Consider the following 23,962-nt stretch of genomic DNA (forward strand, 5'->3'; position numbering starts at 1 on the left):
GGAATTGGACCATCCCTTCCAATCCACCAGTCTGGAAATGTTTGATTGAGGAACCCACGAACATGCAGTCCCCAATGTGGTGGTGCTCCATCTTGCTGGAAAATGATGGTTGGTTGAAGGTTATTCAGTTATGGTGCCACATATTCAGATAAAAGGTCAAGGTAAACGTTTGCAGTAATTGATGTCTCATTGAAGAAAAATGGACCAATTATTCGATTGCACATGATCCCACACCACACATTTACCTTTGGGCTTTTACGCTCAATTTCTCTAGTCACATGGGGGTGTTCTGATCCCCAGATTCTCACATTGTGCTTATTCAGTTTCCCTGAAACATGAAAGGTTTCCTCATCACTAAAACAAACTTGTCTGAGGAATGTTTCATCCTCAGAAATTCGTTCCAGCATGTTAACTGCAAACCCTTTTCGTCTTGGTTTATCATTTGGCTCGAGTGCCTGTAAGAGTTGCACTTTGTAAGCGTACAATCGCAAGTTCTTGTGTAGGATCTTGTGCACTGTTGAACGCGGTAGCTCTAACTGTGTGGCAGCAGTATGGATGGACTTTATGGGAGAATGAGAAAAGGATTGTCTTACACGATCAATGTTTTCATTAGATGTTCTTGGTCGCCCACTCGTCCCTTTATCTAACACTGTCCCTGTCTCCATAAATTTCTTGTGCCATGCACGAATTGACGGATGTGATTGTGGATCTTTTCCATACTTAGTTCTGTAGTTTCGCTGAGTCTGCCTATCCGATTTTGTTTCAATAAACCATGAGACACATTGCGCCTTCTCTTGAGGGGTAGCCATTTTTTAGGGGTTCATTCAACAGCACCTCTTTCACCAACAGGATCCCTGAAACACACAAATGCACACTGAATACAATAGAATAAATCTGAAAATAAAATCTTATCAATTGCCTTTGTAATATTTTTTTTTAAATGGTAAAGAAACTTTATGGACACCCTGTATATATATCAGGTTATTAAGAATGAAATGTCTAATTTTCTTATGTACCAGGTTTGACAGTCATTACCTCTAATATTTTATCCTGACAATTCTTTGTTTTACAGCATTGAAGAGTTACATCATCACTTTTCAAAATGCAGTTCATGGTGTCTGATTATATTGTGAGTTTTCTCTTGTAGATCAATTTTTGTGAACTCATGGATAGATAGAAAATTTGTGTTGTTTATGAATATGAGTTCTGTCATGGAACCAATGCATCCCAGACAGCTTGAAACATCAATGAGGTGTTTGGTGAAGATGTGGTGAATGAGTGGACTGTATGTCGATGGTTTGAGAAGTTCCAATCTGATAACTTTACTCTTGAAAATCAGCCCCATTGTAGACCTGAGACCAAGGTGGATAATAATGAGCTGGAAACTGTAGTGAAGACAGATACGTCTCAAACTACGTATGAGTAAGCAGCAAGGTTTGATGTTTCAATTCCAACTGTATTGGACAATCTGAAACAAATCAGTAAGGTAAAGAAGCTGGACAAGTGGGTACCATACGAACTGAAAGAGCATCAAATGACACATCGTCTTCAAACTTGCTGTTCTTTGCTGTCACAGCATAAAAGCAAACAATTTTTGCATCATAATGTTACATGTGATGGAAAATGGATTCTTTTCAACAATAGTAAGCGTTCTGCATGGTGGTTGGATAGAGACGAAGTGCCAAAACACAATCCCAAAAAAGAATATTCATCAATAAAAGTTAATGGTGTTTGTTTGGTGGTCCAGCGTTGGTGTCATCCATTACAGCTTCATGAGACCTGGTAAGTCAATTACAGCAGATGTATACATCAACCAATTGGATGAAATGGTGAGTGAACTTGCAATTAAACAACTGAGATTGGTCAATAAAGACAGGCCAATTCTCTTGCATGACAATGCTTGGCCACATGTTGCACAAAGAATGCTACTCAAGTTACAGGAACTGAACTTGGAAGTACTCTGTCATCTACCATATTTCCCAGACCATGCATCAACTAACTATCATGTTTTCCAGGCATTAGACAACTTTTTGCAAGGAAAATACTTCAAATCTGAAGAAGATGCAAAAACAGCCTTTCGTGATTTCATCACCTCTTGTTCTCCAGAATTCTTCACTGCCGCCATAAATAAGCTACTGATAAAATGGCAGAATTGTGTTGATAATTTAGGTGCATACTTTGATTAACTGCATTGCTTTTTGTTGAGATAAAGTAAAATAAAAACTTTCAGTTCAAAATTGGATATTTCATTCTTAATGACCTGATATATATCCTCCTCCTGGCACTCTGTTGGTTTTGATAATGAGGGTTCCAGTTGATCCGATCAATGGAGCAGCTTGCTCATGAAATTAATGTCCAAGTGACTGAGCATTCCATTGACAAGCCCATAATGTAGCTCTCAGGGAGATCCAGTGTGACACAGAATTTAACAAGGCTGACACTTTGAAATACAGGCACTACTCATTTTTGCCAGCTGAGTATATATATATATATATATATATATATATATATATATATGTATATGTTTATATGTATATATGGGCAAAGATTGTGATCAACAAAATCAGAGAGAAGGCTCTGCATATCTCAATGAAGAATCAGTATGTTAAGTTCCTCAGTGTGGTACAGTTTCAGGATGCTATCAAGAGGCAGGTTTGGAGTCAACATGAACTGATTGATGAAGGCTGGTTCAGAAAATTTAAAGCAGCATGTCGAAAGTGAGCTCTGCAAACTGGTGGGAGCCTGGCAATAAAATCTTGGAGGAGACAAAGAGAATGCTTGAGAAACATAAAACCATAAAAGAAACATGAAAGATCCCTTCATGTATTCTGTTCTTTGCAAAGTGATCAGACAGCATGTAGAAAATGATTTTGAGAGTAATAGCTTGAAGAAGCTGATGCAGGCTACAGAAGAAAAGAAAGTCTAAAAAGATGCAGGAAAAAGCTGGCATTCTATTGGTCAGAGGTGATGGCACTTTAGAACAAGGATGGGCTCATGGTGACAGACAAAGGTGAAATAGAAGCAGCATGCAAAACCTTTGACACCAACCTTTTTAAATCATCAGTGAAGCTCAATCCTCTAATGTTGAAAGACGTGCCACCTATTCTAGTCAGTGAAATTGAAAATACATCAAGTTGATGAAAGCAGATAATGCTCCAGGAAAAGCTGGCATAACAGTAGAGATGTTTAGGTGTGGAAGTGACGAGCTATAGAACATCCTTCTGTACTTCAATCACTGTCTGAAGGAGGGTAAATATATTTTTTCTGTGGAAAGAGTCAAATACCATCTCCCTCCATAAAAATGGTGATAAAGAAGATTTAAGAAACTATTGAACTATATGTCTCTTGTCTCATCTCTATAAGCTACTTATTTACATGTTCACTCTAACACAGCTTATAGAAAGAACAAAAGAATACTGGCTACATCTGTGTGTTGTTTACATTGACTACAAAATGACCTACAATAACATTGAGATGAATTCAGTGCTGAAATCTCTGGAAATTCAAGGTGTGTGAGTGCAATACACCAAACTACTCAGGGATGCAAACTCTGGATGCACAACAGATATAGCTCTACTATTGCTGCCAGCAAGAGTTCCAAGTGGGAAGGGTATCAACAAGGAGATGGAATCTCTTTCCAAAGCTCTTCACTGCATATCTAGAAATAGTCATCAGAAACATTGAATGGACATATGGCATGAATATCAGTAGCAAGTTACTAACACGTCTTCTATTCGTAGATGGCATTGTAATCAGTACTGAAACCACAGATCAGCTGCAGACCATGCTGACAGAGCTGGACACACATAGCTCAGTAGTAGGTCTTAAAATGAACCATATTAAAACAAAATACATGTAGTCCAAAAATGTAGAATAAGGCTGACTTGAGATGGGAAGTGATGTTATTGAGGAAGTAAAGGAATACATCCACTTAGGGCTCACAGTAAATATATGTCATGTGTTATGACATGAACTCTGAAATCTGAAAGAAAGTAAGGGCAGTATGGAAGGTGTTTACCTCAATAAAGCATGTGCTCAAAGCATAGCTGGACAAGACCACATGTGCCAAACACTTCAGCAGCACTGTCCTACCTGTTCCCTGATATGCAAGCGAGACGTGGGCTACTATGATGAGGGAAGAACATCAATTGGCTATAACACAAAGGGCCATAGAAAGATCTGTGCTAGGAATACCATTGTGAGAGCATATCCTTAATGAGAATGGAGTGGATTGAATGACATAACTGCAGAATGTCAAAAGCACAAATTCAGCTGTGCCAGAGTGGTGTCCAAGGGATTGGAAAAGGCCACTTAGAAGGCCTCCACAACAATGGGAAGATGATTTAATTCAACAATTTGGGAAAGATGAAAAAGAATAGCACAATCAAGATAGAATTGGAAGTGCATTGTGACTGGCAGTGTATTACAACATTTAATAGTCTAGTTGTTACAGTGACACAGGGTTGTGTGTGTGTTTATATCCTCATCATTTTACATTCTTTTTTTCCATGCTGGCATGGGTTGGACAGTTTGACAAGAACAGATGAGCTAGATGGCTCAGCAATGTTCTTTGTCTTCTTTTGAATGCTCTTCCTAATGCCAACCACTTAACAGACAGTATAACATGCTTTTTATGTGGCATCAGCACAGATGAGGTCACCAAGTACCTGTGAAGTAAGACCCTTCAACTGAGTAGGATATAGACAGGAAAAATTTTAAAAACTATGATAGAGAGAGAGGAGCAGGTGTCTTACTAAAGAGATATGAGGTCCTGGTGCAATATGAACATGTGACAGAATAGGATAGCAGAGCAGAAAAGCAAATGTGTAGGTAAGTAAGTGCACTGAGTGAAAATAGTATGACAGATGATTAGAGATAGGGAATAAATTGGACATAGAGGATATTAGTTAAGTGTAGGGGGAAGTGAAGAAAATAGGGTAACAAAGAAGATTGATGGAAGAGTAGGTGTCAAGATAAGTTGTTGGGGAAAGCTAGACAGAGCTTCAATTCTCCTGAGCTGGATGAGTCTTCTCAAGCACTGCATAATGCCATTCATCTTGGTCCCCCATTGTCTCCTCTGAGAGGCTCAACATCTTGAGGTCAGTTTTCACCACTTCATCTCAAGTCTTCCTAGGTCTACCTCTTCCATATATTTCTTCCATGTTTATGATCAGCACTTATTTATACAGCTGTCCTCAATGCATCTGCATTACATGACATACCAGTGCAGTCTTCTCTCCTGCACACTACATCTGCTACCTTTTATGCCCCAATTTTTCTCTAAGCAAATGTGCTTTGTTGTACAAGTACACTGACATTGGACTTCCACTGGAGCATACTCGTTCCATTTCTTTCAAGTTTTTGCATGTCCTCTGCATTTGCAATCCAAGTTTCACAGCCATGTAGGATTGCTGTTCAGACACAGGCATCATACAATTTGCCTTTCATTCTGAGAGAGAAGCGTTTTGTTACAAACAAATGTAAAAGTTCTCTGAAATTTCACCAACCAATTCATATTCTAGTAACTATACTTTCAGGACATCTGCCTCCACTGCTAATTATGTCACCTAGATAACAGAAACTATTACTTCTAAGCTTCCTGGACATTTCAGAACATCTATTTCCCGTGTGCTCTTATTATTTATTGCTCCTGCACTTCTACTGTTAATCATCCTGTGATTCTACTGCATTTTTATGTGTCTGTAGTCTATCCAGAATGTACTGTATGGAAGTTTTACCTATATCTTGTCTTCACATGGAACAGGACCTATAGTGCAAGCTGTAATGGTAAAATTCTGACAGGAAGATTCAAATCCAAGAAAATAGAGGGATGAAACTTTAAGTAGCTAGCTGAGCTGGAAGAGCCTTGTGTGAGACATAATCAAAGACTTAGATGATGTCAACTGCAATGATATTGCTTTGACCAAATTTCTGAAGTGTAAAGGACAACTGGTGAGTTTCATAGGAGAGTATGTCCCCAGTTTGGTTTTACAGAAGCTGTGTAAGTGGTCACTTAGATGACTCATATCTGACTACTTACGTATTATCATTAAACACTTCCTCACCTCCCATTTTGTCAATTCTACTATTTTAAAAACTGTTGCACTTTTCATATATATTTGTCAATAGTTCATGTCTTCTAACAATACCCTTTTCAATATTTTATGTTTTTTCATTAAGGGATCAAAGTTACCAAACCTTCAAGGGATTGTAGTTGCTGGAGAGGCTTCAGAATCAGATGAAGAAATTAATACCAGTGAACTGAACCATTCTATGCCAACATTAAGAAGTAATTAATTGCTTTTTATATGCAAATTAATATTCTGTGTGTTACCCATATAATATGAAAGATTACCTTTCCAAACAAGTAAGCACTAAGGATATGTTATGCAACTAATACCTATTTCCAGTTATCCTGCAGACAAATCCCTCTCATGCCACCAACAATCGACCTGCCATTCTTACTATGAATGATAGGTCATTAACCCTTTAGCATTTAAACCAGCTATATCAAGCCAAAATACTGTACCTGTTTTATATTCAAACCAGCTAGATCTAGTCTCTCATGCCTAACCTTCAGTGTCAGTCTAATAATATACAGTCACATCATCAATATCTCAAAGTTATGAGATAATTCATGAGTAATTCAAAACAATGTGAATAAATAAGCATTACATTTAACAGAATAATCTGAATGCTAAAGGTTTAATAATTACCTTCTATATCCTTCTATATGTTGGATATACAGATTTCACAAAGCAGGGATAAACATAACTGTGTTCACACAATGCACTTTACTCCACTAAACATGATACTCCAATAAATACAAACTCTTAACAATCTCAACAACTTCCACAAACTCTCAACAACTCCTACAATTTCTCTCTCATCTCAACTAACATGCTACTTTTCATAAGAGTTCAGCTAGTCCATTCTTCCAATTTCACAGGGATGTCAATGACTCTCGCCACAACATCCCCCCCCCCTTTGAGATTGACTTCTGTTATAAGTTAATATTATTATTATTATTTTCTTTCACCATATCTCCCTTTTTAAAATTTTCTTCCTAGTGAAGTCTAATATTTCTTCCGTCTAGGCACTACTTCCAACCATTCTGTTTGTTTCCTCTTTCTTGTGCTGCTATGCCTAAGTTCGACTTCTTGTGGCATTGGAACATCAAAGGTGTTGTAGAGCACTTCTATGGGTATCTTTTTTCTTTTTTCCATATATCTATTTTTTAGCTGGTTTCAATGTTTTTAGCTGTTGTTCGACTCTTGGGTACTGTTGTTCAGCTTTTGAGTACTGTTATTCGACTCTTGGCTACTGTTGTTTGACTCTTTCTAATGTTACTGTTGCACTGCACCACAGAGGCTAATAAGTCTTCCATGTTAGCTATTTTTTTATTATTTTGTATCAAAAGAAAATGTTGATGTCCAACTTAAGCTTCGAATAAAGTGGATAGACTTATTCCACTTTTATAAGTGGATATCCTTGTCACCACTATTGTGTCCTTCTATATGTTGGATGTACAGATTTCACAAAGCAGGATAGATACAACTGCCTTCACACTATGTACTTCAAATTACTCCACTAAACATGATACTTTAAAACTGGTTGTTTTTGTTGCATTTGAGCCATGGATGGAAATGTGGTTCATTAAACTTTTTTCCATTCAATTATGAGACACTCAGACAGCATAGTGTTTCATGTGTCCAACTTTTTTTAAATGTCTTATAATGTTCATATTAGATACGTGGAATATCTTGTGGTGTTTTATGTCATATAACTTGGATTATTTTTGATTAGTGTTTCAGTTAGGTCTTTATCAACAACTGTAATCCTGCCAGAATGTTCACAGTTCTCCAGATCACAATTTTCACTCCTATACCTAGCAAACCACTTACAAATAGTACTCTCAGCTGTGACACCCTCTCTTTTACTATTTATACAACTTTTTTTTTCTTTCTGGAAACAAAAGAGCATCAAATGATGAAAATGTATTTCATTTTCCTCCATTTACATTTTTTAAATGTAAAAGCAGTAGAAATAAACTAACCACACAGTAATCATACAGAAAGATGTGTTGAAATGTCACCTTTCAGAAAATATGTCATATTATTCTGGCACAGGAGAAATTAAATCACATGTTTAAATATCACTAGTTGAAAAACCGTATGAACTTTTGTTCCAACTCAATACATGATAACTTGCTACATATTGTAAAAATTTAAGTAAGATAAATCCTGTGCCATACTAATTTAGAAATCATTAAATATCATAATATAGCTTTCAAAAGTAGTATCATTGTCAATAATTTTCAAATATTTAAAATAACTTTTTTGTTAATTGTGATAGCATCTAACCTTTCCTATATTCAACTTAATTGTTTACAGTAGACAAAGCCATTCCCAGCAGTGATAATGCAAGTTCAGGCAATACTTTTTCTGCTTTCCATCAACAAGGTCAAATTCTCCAACCAAAATATAACTCGTGAGTAAATTTCTTTTATTATTGCTACATCATATTAATGAAAAAAGTATCAAGAGGTTTCGCATGTATAATCTTGAAAATTGGCTATGTGAATTATTTTTCTAACCTTTCATTGACTTATTATTTATTATGAACTAGATTTGTTGGTTTTTATTTTTTTAATGTGCATTGCATATTAGAAAGTGATTTTGTTTAGACTATATTAATACTGCAATTTTAAGAGCAATTTTCTGAAGCTATTTAGATTTGTTAGCCTTGTAACAACAAAAAAAAAATGTTATATATTAAACTTGAATTCATTTCATTATAAGTAATCATTATAAGTAATCATTATAAGTAATCATTATAAGTAATCATTATAAGTAATCATTATAAGTAATCATTAAGGTGGCAAGCTGGCAGACAAAATGTTTAGCAGCATTTCATCCGTTTTTACATTTTGAGTTGAAATTCCACCAAGGTCAACTTTGCCTTTCATCCTTTCAAGGTCGATAAAATAAGTACCAGTTGAACACTGAGGTTGATGTAATTGATATACCTCTTCCCCCAAAATTTCTGGCCTTGTGCCAAAATTTGAAACCAATATTAGTGATCGTCGTTTAATGCCAGCATGGAAAGCAGGCATTAAACAATTAATTTTTCAGTGAAACTTCTTTTTACTATCCAAATCCTTCAAAAGTTTCTATTTTAACTCAAACTATTCTAAGTTATTTATTTATAAATTCACTCTGGATTTGCAATAAAAGCAAAATATAGGTATATTGTTAACAATTCCATGAGCATAGTATCACAAATTTACATTGCTGCCACAGCTTTTTACAGTGAGCTAATCTACTTTAATGTACCTGATTACAGTTAGGTGGTATGAACCATTATCTTGGTTATAAAATCAGTATAATACAAGTGACAAATTATAAACTGTCAACTTTGAACAGTTGTCCAATAATTACTATTTACAGTATTTGTCCTTTTAAGGCAATCTCAGTTCATCATCATCATCATCATTTAACATCCATTTTCCATGCTGGTATGAGTTGGATAGAACTGGTAAGCCAGGGAGATGTGCAAGGTTCCAATCTGATTTGGCATGGTTTCTACAGCTGGATGCCCTTCCTAACATCAACCACTCCAAGAGTGTAGTGGGTGCTTTTTACATGCCACCAGCATGGGTGCCAGTTAAGTGACACTGGCATCGGCTACAACCTCACTTGACAGGTCTTCTCAAGCATGGTATATCGCTAAAGGTTTCGGTCACCTGTCACTGCCTCCGTGAGGCTAAACGTTTAAAGGGTGTTTTATATATGCCACCAACATCAGCCATGACTATGATTTCACTTGGCTTGACAGGTCATCTCGAGCACAACATATCACCCAACGTTCGAAGGGTGTTTTGTTTTTATGCACCAGTTAAGCAACACTGGCATCAGTCATGACTATGATCTCACTTGGCTTGACAGGTCTTCTCAAGCACAGCATATCACCAAAGTCTCAGTCACTTGTCATTGCCTCCGTGAGGCCCAACATTTGGAAATCATGCTTCATCACTTTGTCCCCTCGAATTTCAGAAATCCTCTATTTTGTTTCTTTCTGTTATATATTTCTTTTTGTAATTCATATTCTCATTGTAACTAGATACTCTTTGTGTGTTTGTTTCTTCATCCGACATTGCATGTTATCACTGACATTTAGCTAATTTAGCCCATTTCAGTTCAAATGATCTAGCTAGTTGACTTACAGTGAATCATTATATATGCAATAAATCAAACTGATCTATACTATATCACAATGCTCATTGAATAAGTAAAAAACTTAGAGTAAAGTATGTATCAACACAGCAAAAGTAATAGCAAACTAATTTGTAGATTAGGCATGTGATGTTCAGGATGTATGCATACATTATCTTTAAGAAGAAAATTGAGAGTTGTTTGCCATGACATGTATATTTACCAAACTTTTTTTTCAATCTCTTCAGTAGGCCTGTTTCTTTTTTTTGTTTTTGTTGGTACTTACAAAAATCATTTACATTAAAATCACAGTTAATTTATAATTTGATTCATGGGCCTCTTTCTCACCACAAACAGTGAATAGAAACAGGGCATCTTACTGTGTTGGATATAAGTAGAATAGCTTCCTGATAGCACTAAGTAACAAACAAATGATCTTGTGAAGATAACATTATACAACTGGAATAACAAAAGCAAATTAAAGAAAATGAAATGGCAAATATTTTGTAGTGTAATTGGTAATATATTTACCTGGCAAGTAGTGACACATTCATGGTTCACATTCCATCAATGAGAGAGTATCTCTTTTCAGTCTCAAATTGGTGTATTGTCTAAGATCATAAACTGAAATGATATACAGGTTTAGTTCGTGATCAAACACATGTAAGTATTTAAACAATCACTAGCAATACAAAAGGAACTTCATTGGGAATGTCTTGGGAATCATCAAATTTGATTAGGTTTTATGAATCTGCTGGTCAGTGGGAGAAGTATGTGGGAAATGTATTCCAGACGATATTTCTTTTTTTTATGTATTATGTTTTCAGAATGTATTCATAAGTGCTGGTGTGACTGTATGTGGTAAGAAGTTTACTTCCCAACTGCATGGTTCCAAGTTCAGTCCCACTGTGTGGTACCTTGGGCAAGTGTCTTCTTCTATAGCCTCAGGCCACCCAATGCCTTGTGAGTGGATTTGGTAGATGGAAACTGAAAGAAGCCTGTCATATATATCTCTGTGTCATATATATATATATATATATATATATATATATATATATATCTATATGTATATGTCTTGATAACTTGGTGTGCTTATATCCCTGTAACTTAGCTGTTTGGCAAAAGAGATAACTTCAAAGTTTAAATCACCTGATTATTGTTTTTGGCATCTCTTGAGCAGACAATATCAGGGGAATAAAAGACCTTATTCATCTGAAAGAACTTCCATTGTTTATGCGAGCACAAAGTTTGAAAGATGAATGTTAATAGTATGGCTCTACATTCAGCTTACTATTATCTGAAATAATTTCACATTCTTTTACTTGGTCCTGTTTATAATCTCTGAACTGGTATATCGTGTTTCTGGCATTGCTTTCAGTTTTGATGTGTTCCATAGATCTGAACCAAAGTATGACTAACCTTCTAAAAGTTGTATCCTATGACTGATTATTGGTATCAGTTTATAAAGCTTATAAACTCAGTTTCATAAACTATTGCAACTTATAAGTTGAAGTTTTATTTAACTTGTTCTCACTAGAAACAGAAATTATGATATCAGCTGTGAAGTGTAATTGAATAAAAAGTTATGTTACCAACGAAAACAGCTTCTTAGTTTATTTTCTTAGATGTATGATGTATTTGTCAATCATACTGTTATTACCAAACTGCAGACTAGAGTTTGATCCTAGGTACATTACAAATAAACAAAATCAGATTTTGTGCTGCAAATCTCTTGATTCTGCTTCCATGCTTGGATTGATTCAATTATAAGAATCAGGTCATTGGCAACAGTAGTTCCCACAAACAGCTGGTCTTGAACTTTTCTGCTTTGATTTGGAGAACTATAATATGCAAGAGAGGTTTGAGAAGCAAGCCCTGGTGGACATCTATGTGCATACTAATCCTTTACTGAACTTGTTGCCAAGTCCCACTGTGTTGATAGCAGCATTCTCATACATGTTTTTTCACTACTCTCACAGACTATTCATCTACAACTAGTCCTATTAAGAAGCGGTCATCAGTGAAATTCCATCTTGGCATAAACCCAAACTGCATCTTATTTATGACTAGCAGTGTATCCTGGCATTGCCCAGGTGTTATGACCTTACAGCCACATTGTATTATTTGTTCCTTATGAGCAGAATTGGCACAGCTGATATATAGTGAATTGGATTACTGGTGTAATGGAAGTTGTTGTTTGTTTAAAAGTGAAGGGAGGAGGGTACGATTTGCATGGGTTTGCATGAAAGTGCTTTCTATTCTTAAGAAGATCACAAATTATGTATTGTTTCATCATATGAAAAGGGCTTAATATGATTTTGCCCAGAAATCACATTTTCAAAATTTTTATTTCCCCCCATCCCCACCGCAATTTATTTGTAACATTTTTCAAATTTTTTTTTCTCCACATAGAAAAAAAGTAAATTTTCTTAAAGAAACACTCAGTGCCCCTTCCCCCACTTTACTTACCCATCACCTACCTACTTTCAAAAAGCTAAAACGTCCCAATGTTTTTCTTTCATCTGATTGTTTCATAGATTGTTCGTTAATTTCCATAAAATCTTTTTATTTCTTTATGCTTTGAAGAGAGCAGAAATTGAAAGAGAGGAGGAAGTGAAAAGCAACATTTGCTTTGAAGTGAGAGCAGAAAGAGATGAGAAAGTGAAAGATGTATAGATGTGTGTGTGTGTGCATGAGAAAGAGAGAGAGAGAGAGAGAGAGTGAGTGAGTGAAGGTGTGTGTTGTCATGTATGTAATTTTTTGCATGTATGTGTAAGTAGCACTCACTTGCTCTCTCTGTATCTCTCTCACACATACACATTATTTTTCAAATACACATACATAAATACATATGCATACATCTTTTTTGTATGTATGTGTGCATGTGGGAGAGAGTGAGTGACTGTATTTCCTCATAGCATATAGAGAAATGGATGTCTTTTAATGATATTTTTTGGGGTTGTGGCTTATTAAAATACAATATTTATGTGTACATCTTCATAAATGTTTGTCCAGGTAGAAAATGACCTCAAAATTGTGTGACCCAACCTCGTTTCCAAGGTTATTGGTGGCCTTTATATTGGGTCATCCCATAAATAATGTGGTTTTTTTTATTTTTCAAAATTAAGATAAACTAAGTTCTTTTTTAATTTAAAATATACTCTCCTTCATTTTCTGCAATGCTCTTCCATCTATCTGGTAGACTTGCAAGGCCCCTCTTCCAAAATTCACTTGTCTTCTAGGCTGTAATTTCCAGCTTGGAATTTCTGGAAGCACAGTTGAGACTGGCTTACATTTATTGTCCGACTCCCATATGCTGCATTAATATTCTTCGCACTTTCCATTGCATTGTTTCCTTTATTGAACTCATAAAGCAAAATATACTGAATATGCTCCTTTGTCACTTCCATTATAACTTTGAAAAATAACGGCTAAAATCGAACTGCACTCTTCAAAACTTGCACTAAGAATAAGGGCAAGATAAAATTACTACCTGCTTTTATAGCAAGTTGATGCAGGTAGTTTATCCCGTCCCCTTCTGACTTTTAGTTCATCCAATTGAAAAAAACCCACATTATTTATGGGATGACCCAATATATACAGATAGATGATAAGCAGCTTTATTATAGTACAGATGTGACTAATTCGGAGAAACATTACTTTCATTATTCACACATCGTCACTCTCATAATGCAACACTTTGTAATTTTGGTTCAAATTGAAAGTATGAAACTATTTTCACTTTCTAATGAAACCTGGTTGTTGTAAAGCAGTGTCTTTCAAATAACTAAAACTTGTTGTTGAGATAACGTACAAAATATGTAAATGAAAATAAAGTTTATTCGGTAGCCAAAAGATTACTGAATCTTTTGATACCCCATACGTCAAAATCGGCAACTCAGTTTACAAATGCATCGCGCGCACACACACAAACTCTCTTTTATATATATAGATAATTCTCTTCCTAATTCGCTATGCTCACTATTCTTTCTATCACTATCAGATAGTGCCTTTATACCTGCTTCTTTCTAAAGCATCTATCTCTTTTGTTCTTTTAGTAATTGATGATGATACTGTTATATTAGTAATTGGGAATGATATCCACTCCATGACCAACAAGCCTGTAACAGGGATTCTACATTGTCATTTGACTTGTTAGAAATAGCAGCCAAATCACCCTCCCATCAAACTTTATCATCTTTAAAAAAGGAAGAACACGTAACATAATTCTAAATATAAAAGATGAAAGGATCAAGGCTGAAATGCCTCTGGTCATAAGGTCTGCTTTATCAAGACTGACATGGAGCTTAAACATGACTGACAACAAACCAGTGAGAAAGCTTCTATGAAGTTGCTTGACCTGCTAGAAATAGCAAGCAAATCTCCCTCAAATCACACCTTACTATCTTAGAAAAGAAATGAACACATAAGATAATGTGATCCTAAATAATTCTAAAAATGGTGGGATGGTCATGGCTAGAATGCATTTGATTGATTAGGCAAGTAACATTGACATTCTCTTCATGCTAAGCATACTTGACATCCTGCTTATTATCTAGCTACCTGTAGTGTTACTTTCATCGATCCTTTCCAGGTCTGTGCTTTTATGCCTCTATCTATTGTACTATTTTACCATCATTTAGTGCTGGAATCCTGTTTCATCCACAGATTTTGTCTGTGACTCACAGATTGTCTTGTAGAAACTTGTAGTTGTCTTCTGTATTTTCTATTTCATCATCGTCGTCATCATCATTATCATTGTAGGTATTGCCTAGTATTTCTTTGGACTTCTGTATGGCTGAGAGCTTTTTCAACTTCCATAACCACCTTCCTCAGAAAGTCTTGTTTTTAGATCTGTTTGTCTCTTATCATAATGTCACTAATCACTTGTCTATGTTGAACAGTAGATTTTTTTTACAAGGAAAAGACTTAGTATTTACAGCTGCCTATTCTGTTACCTTGTGAACAGGAATTTTATCAGGTTTGCATGTTCACTTCAGTAGCAGATGATCTAGTGGTTGCTAATTTTTTAAATATAAGTCTTGCAAATGAACTGAGATAACTTTAGTTAAAAAATATAACTGTTCTAAGTTTTACTTTTGGCACAATTTGTACATTTGTCCTGATATATTTTTTTAACATTTTATATTAATTTATTTATCATAAACATAAAATACTTTTGTAAGTCGTTTATCTATCAAATATATAGAATATGTTCGATATGATATCAGTAACTATAAAATTAATAGAAACTTTTTTTGGATCTATTTTAAAACGGGGCCACATTTTTCATTAATGTTTTTCGTAGTGTTTTTGGTACGGAAAGACTTTCAAACTTCGTATACTTATCTATTTTGTGTTATAGAACAGAAAAATATTTTTGTATTCGAATTTATTTCATGTAAAAAATTGTCTTATTTCGATAATTTCAACCAATCACTGACAAGTATTCAGTTGTTTACATTTACTCCTTTGGTGTAAAGCGTATTTAATCTCCATACCTTCCTTCGTTTTATTTGCTTTTTTCATTTTAAATTTGCTTTAACCCTAACCCTAACCCTAGGGTTAGGGTTAGGGTTAATTGTTTCAGAATCGTTTGTTTATGTAGTCGGCACTTAATGTATATCGGCTGAATGGACGTCAGTGATTGGTTGAAATTACAGAAATACGACAACTTTAACATGGAATAACTTCTGGATTTCTTTTTTTTTTAAGAAGACTAAGAGAAAAAGATGTTTTATATGACACATTGTACCAGTGTTCCAAGTTTCAAAGTGTTTCGTTAATGAAAAATGTGGCCCCTGTTTTAAAAAAGATCCCTTTTTTTTTCTAGAATTTATTTCCTATCTCAAGATGTATTTTAAAATGTATAACCATATGGGTACAAATTTTATCAATAATTAAGAAATGGAAATGTACGATTCCTTTTAAATTTTTATGCCTTGGATTATGAATGCAAAGTTCTACCATAGTAGCACAAAAGTTAAAATGGTAGAAGTTATAATTTATTTCTGTAAAATTGTTTTTCTTCTATTTTCAGCTTATTACATACCAAATTGAGTGAGTAGTATCTTAATTTATTCCTAACAATTAACATTATACATTCTAGAGTTAACTTGAGATTATAAGTTTTTTTCTCATAAAGTGCTATTAGCATATTTTATATTTAATATTTCATAATTTATTAGATTAATGTTAATATATGAAAATAAATGTTTTTTTCTATTTCCTTTTTGTTGCTTAAATGTATGAAATTTAAAATGTCTAAATCAGCTGTAACATTGAAAGGTTAATGTTTCAGGGGATCGAAATATTGCTTTTAGTCGTCATTTAAGAGAAGCACTGAAGCATATTTATGTATCATCAACTAAAAATCTTATCACTAACTCTCAGAATCTATTTAAAACACAGGCAGCTATTCAGGTAATCATCTCAATTTCTTTTGCAATTTTTCTTCTTTATCTGTTTTCTGATAGTTGCTTTTCTATTTAAGAAAATTTCTTCAGACATAATAAATCTTTTTAAACAATTAATTTTTTAATTTGGTCTAACGTGTATTCAGTTTATTAACTAATTGATGTTACCATGATTTTGGTTGAATTATATTACTAATAAATAATAGTTTTATTATCTGGAAAGGGTAAACTCCTGTATAAGTTAGTGGTTATGGATTATTATATTGGACTCAAAACTTGAGAAAAACAGTTAGCTGAAGTTGTTTTTCCGTTAACTTACATATTTTTCATGGTAGTTAATAGTTAATTTACATAGAATCGGAGCTCATTAGGTGGAGTTCATCTGTTGCCTTGTTTAACATTACCTGTCACTTGGATGCCTTCAGTGGAGTGTACTCTATTGTAACCATATAGCCGAGGTTTCCAGCCAAAGGATACCTTGATAGTTTGATGCTTCTTACTGCAGTAACTCATGGATCTTTGTCTCTATTTCCTTTCTCCCACTAGTTTCAGAGATGCTGCAAAAGGTGCTGATATGGAACTAACAAGCTAAGAAGTAATCAATCATTGTGGAAGAGGCACAAGAAAACTGATAAAATCTGAAATGCTATTCAAAAGAGAATATTTTCCAAACAATCCAATTACACTCTCTTTTGCTAACCAGTTTTCTAAATTTAGTGTAACATGTAACTAGATTATGTATCACATAAATTTATTCCATTACTCAAACATATTCAGGATATAATCAAGGTATGAGAACAGAGATGACAAAATGTATATTATTGATGTAAAGAAGGAATGTTATTGAAAAACTCAGTGTACACAATAAATGAAGTAGATAGATAGTTAGAAAAGATTACTTCGTTGCAATTATGTGTGTTTAAAAACTCAATACATGGTGTACCAGGGTCAGGTAACTGAAGACGAAACACAAGGAAAACCAAAGACACCAAATACAAAAATAACACACTCAACTAGATACATCAATAAAACAGGCCATTCAACAAAAATGCTCTTAGCCTGATGATGGCTTTAATGCAGCCACTTACAACAGCAACCCTCTATAAATCCTTAGCACCATGGAACCATTGGTCACCAACTCTTATCCCAATGACCCTTCAAATGCAGCATTCTAGAGGTGTTAAATTAGGAGTTAGCCAGTTTTGATCTTGAAACTTCTTGGTTAGCCATTCCTGGGTCATTAGTGTTATGTGAAAGGGAACAGAATCTTGTTTGAATACACCCACTCCCAGCTCCTCTATCTGAGATTTGACCAGTGTCCAGCATCTCAGTGCAGTAGTATCAACCCTGAAGCCCTGCAGAAAGAGGTGAGGCTGCATGACTTGTGTATCATGTTGGGTATCCCTGTTCACCATCTGTCTCATTGAGCTTTTCAGTAGTAGCCTTCATTGACCCACTAAGGTTGTTGATGATGTCTTGGACCTGCTTGTTAAACTCAGTCACCTTGATGAAATATGGCTACTGAGAATATTTCTTTCTCTTGGATGTGGATGATATATTCCCACTACAGGCCCTCAGCTCTTTCTTGACCTTGAACACAAAGGTCTTGGCCACATTCATTCACCATAATTGGCAGCTAGAATCAGCAGCATGACATGCTCTTTCATTTACAGTTGGATTGGAATCTATCATGTTGACACTGTTGATATGTCTGAAAGAGAAATGAGACGGTTAAAATTTAGTGCCTCCTATGTAACATTATGGTTTGCTCAAGTTGTGTTTACAAATGTTCAGCAGATAATGTACAAAGTCTTGTCAGTTTTCATTTTACTAATCCTCTGGATTAGAGGATTTGAATTTTGCTGATTGTACTCTGAAGCTTTTTCATTCAAGGTTATAATAATGTAAGTTCCATGTACTTATCATTTGTCTTTATATATTATTTTATTTATTTCTTTTGAAGGATGTATCACACAATATGCGTCTCCTGACTAATGACTTGTTCCGTATCCAAGATAAAATTGACATTATTACATCCTGTAATATACTTCCAGAGATTAAACTTCCTAACTAAACAAATTAAAGTCCTGAAGCAATTGAAATGACTATTAAAAATTGACAATAAAACAATAATGGTTAAGTGATTGTAAAAACCCAATAAACTCATTCTAGAAAAAAAAAAATTCAGTGGTTCTTGTTTTCAATTTTGAGAAACAATAAATTTAACTGTTAAAATAAAAATGTTATTTTAAAAGTAAAATTTGGATTATATAGTGTTCACTGTATTTTTCACCTATATTATCTTGATTTGCTTTCTTTGAATAAAAATTTGTCACAATTTTTTTCATATCTTTAACATCTTGACATGCTATATTCATTTGTATACTGTTTTCAAATTCATATATTTGTAGGAATGGTTTGAATAGTTATCCCACTGGTTCCTTGGATCAGTTATCACCATCCATGTATTACTGCTATGTGTAACTATTTTTCATCTGAAACAATGTGGGTTGTTAAAAATTATAATGTAGTATCAAAATTTAAGCATCCAACTACCATCAGTAGCAAAAATATCTATATATTGTTGAAGACCTTAGATTAAGAAAGTGAAGTTAGAGAACAATTAATGAAATTTCTATATAGTTAGCAGAATTAACAATTAGCATTGGACATCAAAAGAAAATATAAGATTTATTGTTGCTATTAAAGATGAGAGAAAAATAAACGGAAATATACGTTTAGTAAAGTAGCTGTATGCTGTCAACTTAATATGACAGTCCCATTAAGAAAATAATACTACTGCTATTTAGCCCTAGGAAGCAGCTCCGCTTCCTGTCAGCCTTGACACATTTCCTGTGTCTTTATGTTTACAAGGGGGAGACAAGCACTTCCACTTAGCTAAGCCTGCATCCAGAGACATATTTCTGAGTCTTTGCTCATCATCAGTCTGGAGTAGCAATGGCCTGCTAGTTGGAGATGCCTGTCAAGCTCTCGTAAACATATAATAATTCTAGTGAAACACATTCACTGCATGTAAGTCACACTGAGAGATTTAGAAATGTATTATTTCTATTTTTGAAATCAGTGAATGTGTTTCACTAGAATTATCATATGTTTACAAGAGCTTGACAGGCATCTCCAAATAGCAGGCCATTGCTACTCCAGACTGATGACGAGCAAAGACTCAGAAACATGTCTCTGGATGCAGGCTTAACTAAGTGGAGGTGCTTGTCTCCCTCTTGTAAACATAAGAACACAGGAAATGTGTCAAGGCTGACAGGAAGCGGTGCTGCTTCCTAGGCTAAACAGCAGTAGTATTATTCCTTTCATGGGACTATCACATTAAGTTGACAGCATACAACTACTTTATCACATCACTACTGCATAAATCTGTCTGAGAGATTTAGAAATGTATTATTTCTACGTTTAGTAAGCAATCCAGAAATTTTGGGGACTGAGATTTGAAAATCACTTTTAGCATGAACTGACAGTAGGGCTGGTGAAGATGGTTGAGATCAAAACAGACAAACCAGTTTAGATGCTACACAAAAATTTTGTTAATATGGTTCACTATAATTTTTATTGGACTAAAATCATTGTGTGTCATATATGAAAGCAGATTTTCTCAAAACTTACTCTGGTTGTCCTTTATGATAAAAGTTTCAATTGTCTACCTCAGAAATAGTGGCAATGAAAGCAGTAGTGAAACATATCAGTAAATACTGGACTATAATAATTTGCTATGATGATTACATCACAAAGATTTGGATTCCTTGGTTGTGTCTTAAATAGTTACTGCATGTGTTGAGGTAGGGATGAATAGCATGTTCTGAGGAGGGTGATTGCGTTTGATGTAAATGGATCACGAAAGCAAGGTAGACCAAGGAAAAGGTGGAAGGGACAGGTGGAGGAGGAGATTGGGAAGGTTGGTTTGAAAAAGGACGCCCAAAACCAAGCAAGATGGTGTGAAGGTGGTTGCTATGGCATTGAGGTAGATCCGGCCACCCCCATTAACTCCTGGATTTGAAACACTGGATGATGATGATTCTCAATAAAGCATTAGTTGTCCTACATACTGAAAAAGATATTTTCACTATCACTGCATTTCTGAAGGATAACAATCAAACAAAATTAATGCCTTTTATTCAAACAGTTACAACACTTTTTATTTAACTAAATTTTTCAAAACTCTATCATTAACACTATCCCATCCCAAGCTACTTACTGCATGGGACTTCATTCTTTTTGTTATCCTTATTCTATCTTGCACTCAAGGCACTATACTAAATCTATTTACTTCCTTCTCAGCACTGTATCTGAATTTCTATACATATGAATGTTTACCTGTCAGACTTCGGAAATTCAAGCAAAATATCAATCATCAACTTCAAGCTATCCTTAGCTCATGGTCTGCAAAGGTCTAACAGTGTTAGCATGACTGTCGTTAAGAAGCTTGCTTTGCAAGCTCATGATTTCAGGTTCAGTCCAACTGCAAGGTACCTTGGGTAAGTGTCTTTTACTATAGCCCCAGACTAACCAATGCCTTGTGAGTGAATTTGGTTGATGGAAACTGTGTGGAAGCCTATTGCATATGTGTATGCGTGTTGTATTTGTCACTCCCACACATGCACACACACTTGACACCTAGTATTGATTTGTTTACATCCCTGTAATTTGGCAAGTTGGCAAAAGAGGTCAATAGAACAAATACCAGACTTTCAAAAAGGATTGATTTGTTCGACAAAACTTTTTAAGGCAGTGCCTCAGCATGACCACTATCTAATGACTGAAACAAGTAAAACAAAAAGATACTGTTGGATTTACTTTCTGAAAAGTATAGAGTTGGTGGTATTTGACAAATGACATTTGATCAAGAGAATGCTTTATGTTTTTGATGGATATTTCCATAACAGAAATTTGAAAACTCATTAAAACTGAGATGTTTTCACTTTGGATGAACAAAACAAAACAAGTGATGTTTTTGGCAGTTGATGAGTATAAGCTGTTCAAAAGTCCAACCCAATTTCCATTATGTCCTTTATATTGTATCAAAATTTCATGCATTTATTTGTAAAGCTAAGGAAGTTATTAAAAATTGAAACTCATCAGTGAATTTTGGGACACTCTGTACAAGTTGTTTTTAACCCTTTAGCATTTAATCAGGCCATATCTAGCCCAAATATTCTACCTGTTTTAAGTTAAAATTGGACTTTTGAACTATTAAAGTTGCAATCTTGCTACCTGTGTTGATCTAATGATCAAATTCTCTCTTAGACTTCAAGTACAACATAAGTTTGGATGTCTTGAGTAAACATTAGAAAATTTAATTTTGTGGAATTTAATACAGGGTGTCCCAAAAGTCACTGATGAGTTTCAATTTCTAATAACTTCCTTAACTTTACAAATAAATCCATGAAATTTTGTTACAATATAAAGGATATAATGGAAATTAATATGAACAAGTAAAATTCTACAACACCACTACCTCACATATGAAAAATGGTTCTTCTGTATCTATGCTCTCTTCTATTCACCTTGATTATATTACTTTGCGGATACATTGTTGCACCTCGTCACTACCATATTTATTTCACTTACAGACACTGCGCCAGTCACCTCCACCTACCCATGTAAAATGCAAGGTTGGTATGAATCTCCTCAACAATAAACCTATTCGCGCTCCTCTCGTACTTTTAGATCTCAACACCTGACATAAAGCAACCATCCTGTCTCACTGCTTTCGTGATACTCTGCTGTTTTGTAACGTGTTGATATTGGGAAGGATATCCAGCTACAGAAGTCATGTCAAAACTGAGACACTGGAGCAAGACGTCAAAACGTCCAATCTATGACAGCTGGGAAACTGACTTAAAAAATGATGATAACGATGACATAAACTTGCCCAAGAAAGGAATGTATATGTTTTCCTAATTTTATATTTCAAATTTCTTACCGATAGAGAAAGAGCCAGCTTAGAAACATCAACGGGTTAGTTAGGCTTGCATATGTTCATATCCACTGGATGTGGAGATCGGTATGTTTTATGCGTGTGTACACAAAAATATTGTGTTTGTGTGTATGCTTTTATTACTGCTTCAATGTTTTTACATACTATGACTGGCTTTGATAGCTTGCAGTTGTAATCTAAATAGATATGTTCTCACAGGTTTTGAGAAACCCTGAGATCGTCAAATATTCCCCCAAATCTAAAGCTGTAGCTTAGATAGAATAACTATAGATTTCAAATCAGTTCAGCAGGTTTTCTTTTCACTTACTAATCATTAACACTGTGATATGTTAACACCTGCTGGGCAACTGATTTCAACTACAGTGGATATTTTCTTTTCTCTGTTCCAGATCGATTGTCTGTTATACTAACATTTTATTGAAGTCTTAATAAAACATTCAACAAGCATTCTTTCATATCATGAGATTTTATCCCTTCACATACCGTAACTTATATTTGTATTCTCAGGATTATTCTTTCTATAAATTTTGGTATATAACGTTCAAGACACCTTATTTATAAGTGATACTCAGATGGCATTCCTGATGTAGGTGATGTCCAGTGTATTAATTCCAATCCGCATCTAAGTGGTTTACCTACATCCCTACTCCTTTTGTGCGTCAGATATTTTGTAATTCCCTGCAGGTGTACTGCAAAACCATATCCTTCAAAATAATAAATAACATACGTGTGTATGTGCATGCTTCAGTATCGCTCCAGGACAGTCTTTATCAATCTGACCTATAATCAAAGGCATTCCAGTTGTGACCATCAGTTATTTTTTCCACGGTAAACCCAGCACCATACCATCGAATATATTATTCCTCTTTTAAGCAGTAGAATGTGAATTAGAGCAGATTTGGCTGATATTTCTCACAAATCGAATGACCGCTTACAGGATGCCTTGTTGGCTCAGCACATTTCACGTTTAAAAATGTAATTCTGTACTCACTGTTAAATTTAAAATATTGTTGGTTAATCTAATTGAGTAACAGATAGTAAAGTAATCTATAAGTAAATTCCTTTAAAATCGTCTTACCATTTCCTATTAAAGAAGCGATTTCGATATCGAATCAAGTACAACCCAAATCAAAACAAAGGTAAATTATAAACTGCGCATGTGCAAGTATTAAAAACGATCACGAAATTCGATGTTTGTTAGAATCGAGGATACAAAGTCATCATGCTACGTTATCAATTACATATGAGTTCAGGCCACAGGAGATCTTCATATGAATACTCTTTATATAATTCAGTTTCGTTTAGTATAATTACAATGTTAATTTCGTAAGGAAAAAAATTAGATAGGAATGAATGACAGTTAT

General features: G+C 34.7%; 2 protein-coding genes across 6 annotated transcripts in view; one reads left to right on the forward strand and one right to left on the reverse strand.

The window, feature by feature from the left end:
* Nucleotides 1-18,813, forward strand: part of LOC106870362 (uncharacterized) — a 68,671-nt gene extending 49,858 nt beyond the window's left edge. Inside the window, exons 2-7 of one of the 2 annotated variants that reach the window (XM_052974763.2) lie at nucleotides 1,073-1,129; nucleotides 6,181-6,289; nucleotides 8,394-8,490; nucleotides 16,255-16,274; nucleotides 16,516-16,637; nucleotides 18,594-18,813. In XM_052974763.2, the coding sequence (XP_052830723.1) occupies nucleotides 1,103-1,129; nucleotides 6,181-6,289; nucleotides 8,394-8,490; nucleotides 16,255-16,274; nucleotides 16,516-16,637; nucleotides 18,594-18,704 (486 nt within the window). In that variant the 5' untranslated portion in view covers nucleotides 1,073-1,102 and the 3' untranslated portion in view covers nucleotides 18,705-18,813. The remainder of the gene's footprint in view (nucleotides 1-1,072; nucleotides 1,130-6,180; nucleotides 6,290-8,393; nucleotides 8,491-16,254; nucleotides 16,275-16,515; nucleotides 16,638-18,593) is intronic. The other variant, XM_014916398.3, reaches the window with a different exon arrangement.
* LOC106870361 (uncharacterized) lies at nucleotides 1-23,806 on the reverse strand. Of its 4 annotated transcripts, none has more exons than XM_014916395.3 (3): nucleotides 23,677-23,772; nucleotides 10,746-10,838; nucleotides 1-854 (listed from the first exon to the last, which is right to left on the reverse strand). In XM_014916395.3, exon 3 carries the CDS (start codon nucleotides 807-809, stop codon nucleotides 129-131), a length of 681 nt encoding a protein of 226 aa, XP_014771881.1. In that variant the 5' UTR covers nucleotides 810-854; nucleotides 10,746-10,838; nucleotides 23,677-23,772; the 3' UTR covers nucleotides 1-128. The 4 variants fall into 4 exon arrangements, 2 of the variants coding, with proteins under 2 accessions (XP_014771881.1, XP_014771882.1); XM_014916396.3 differs by lacking the exon at nucleotides 23,677-23,772 and adding an exon at nucleotides 22,584-22,702; XR_016245208.1 differs by lacking the exons at nucleotides 1-854; nucleotides 10,746-10,838 and adding an exon at nucleotides 17,361-18,341 and having other exon boundaries at nucleotides 22,584-23,753.
* Between the last annotated feature and the right edge of the window lie 156 nt (nucleotides 23,807-23,962).

This window comes from Octopus bimaculoides, chromosome 19 (assembly GCF_046866305.1).
Source record: "Octopus bimaculoides isolate indiv1 chromosome 19, ASM4686630v1, whole genome shotgun sequence".
Lineage (NCBI taxonomy): Eukaryota > Metazoa > Mollusca > Cephalopoda > Octopoda > Octopodidae > Octopus > Octopus bimaculoides.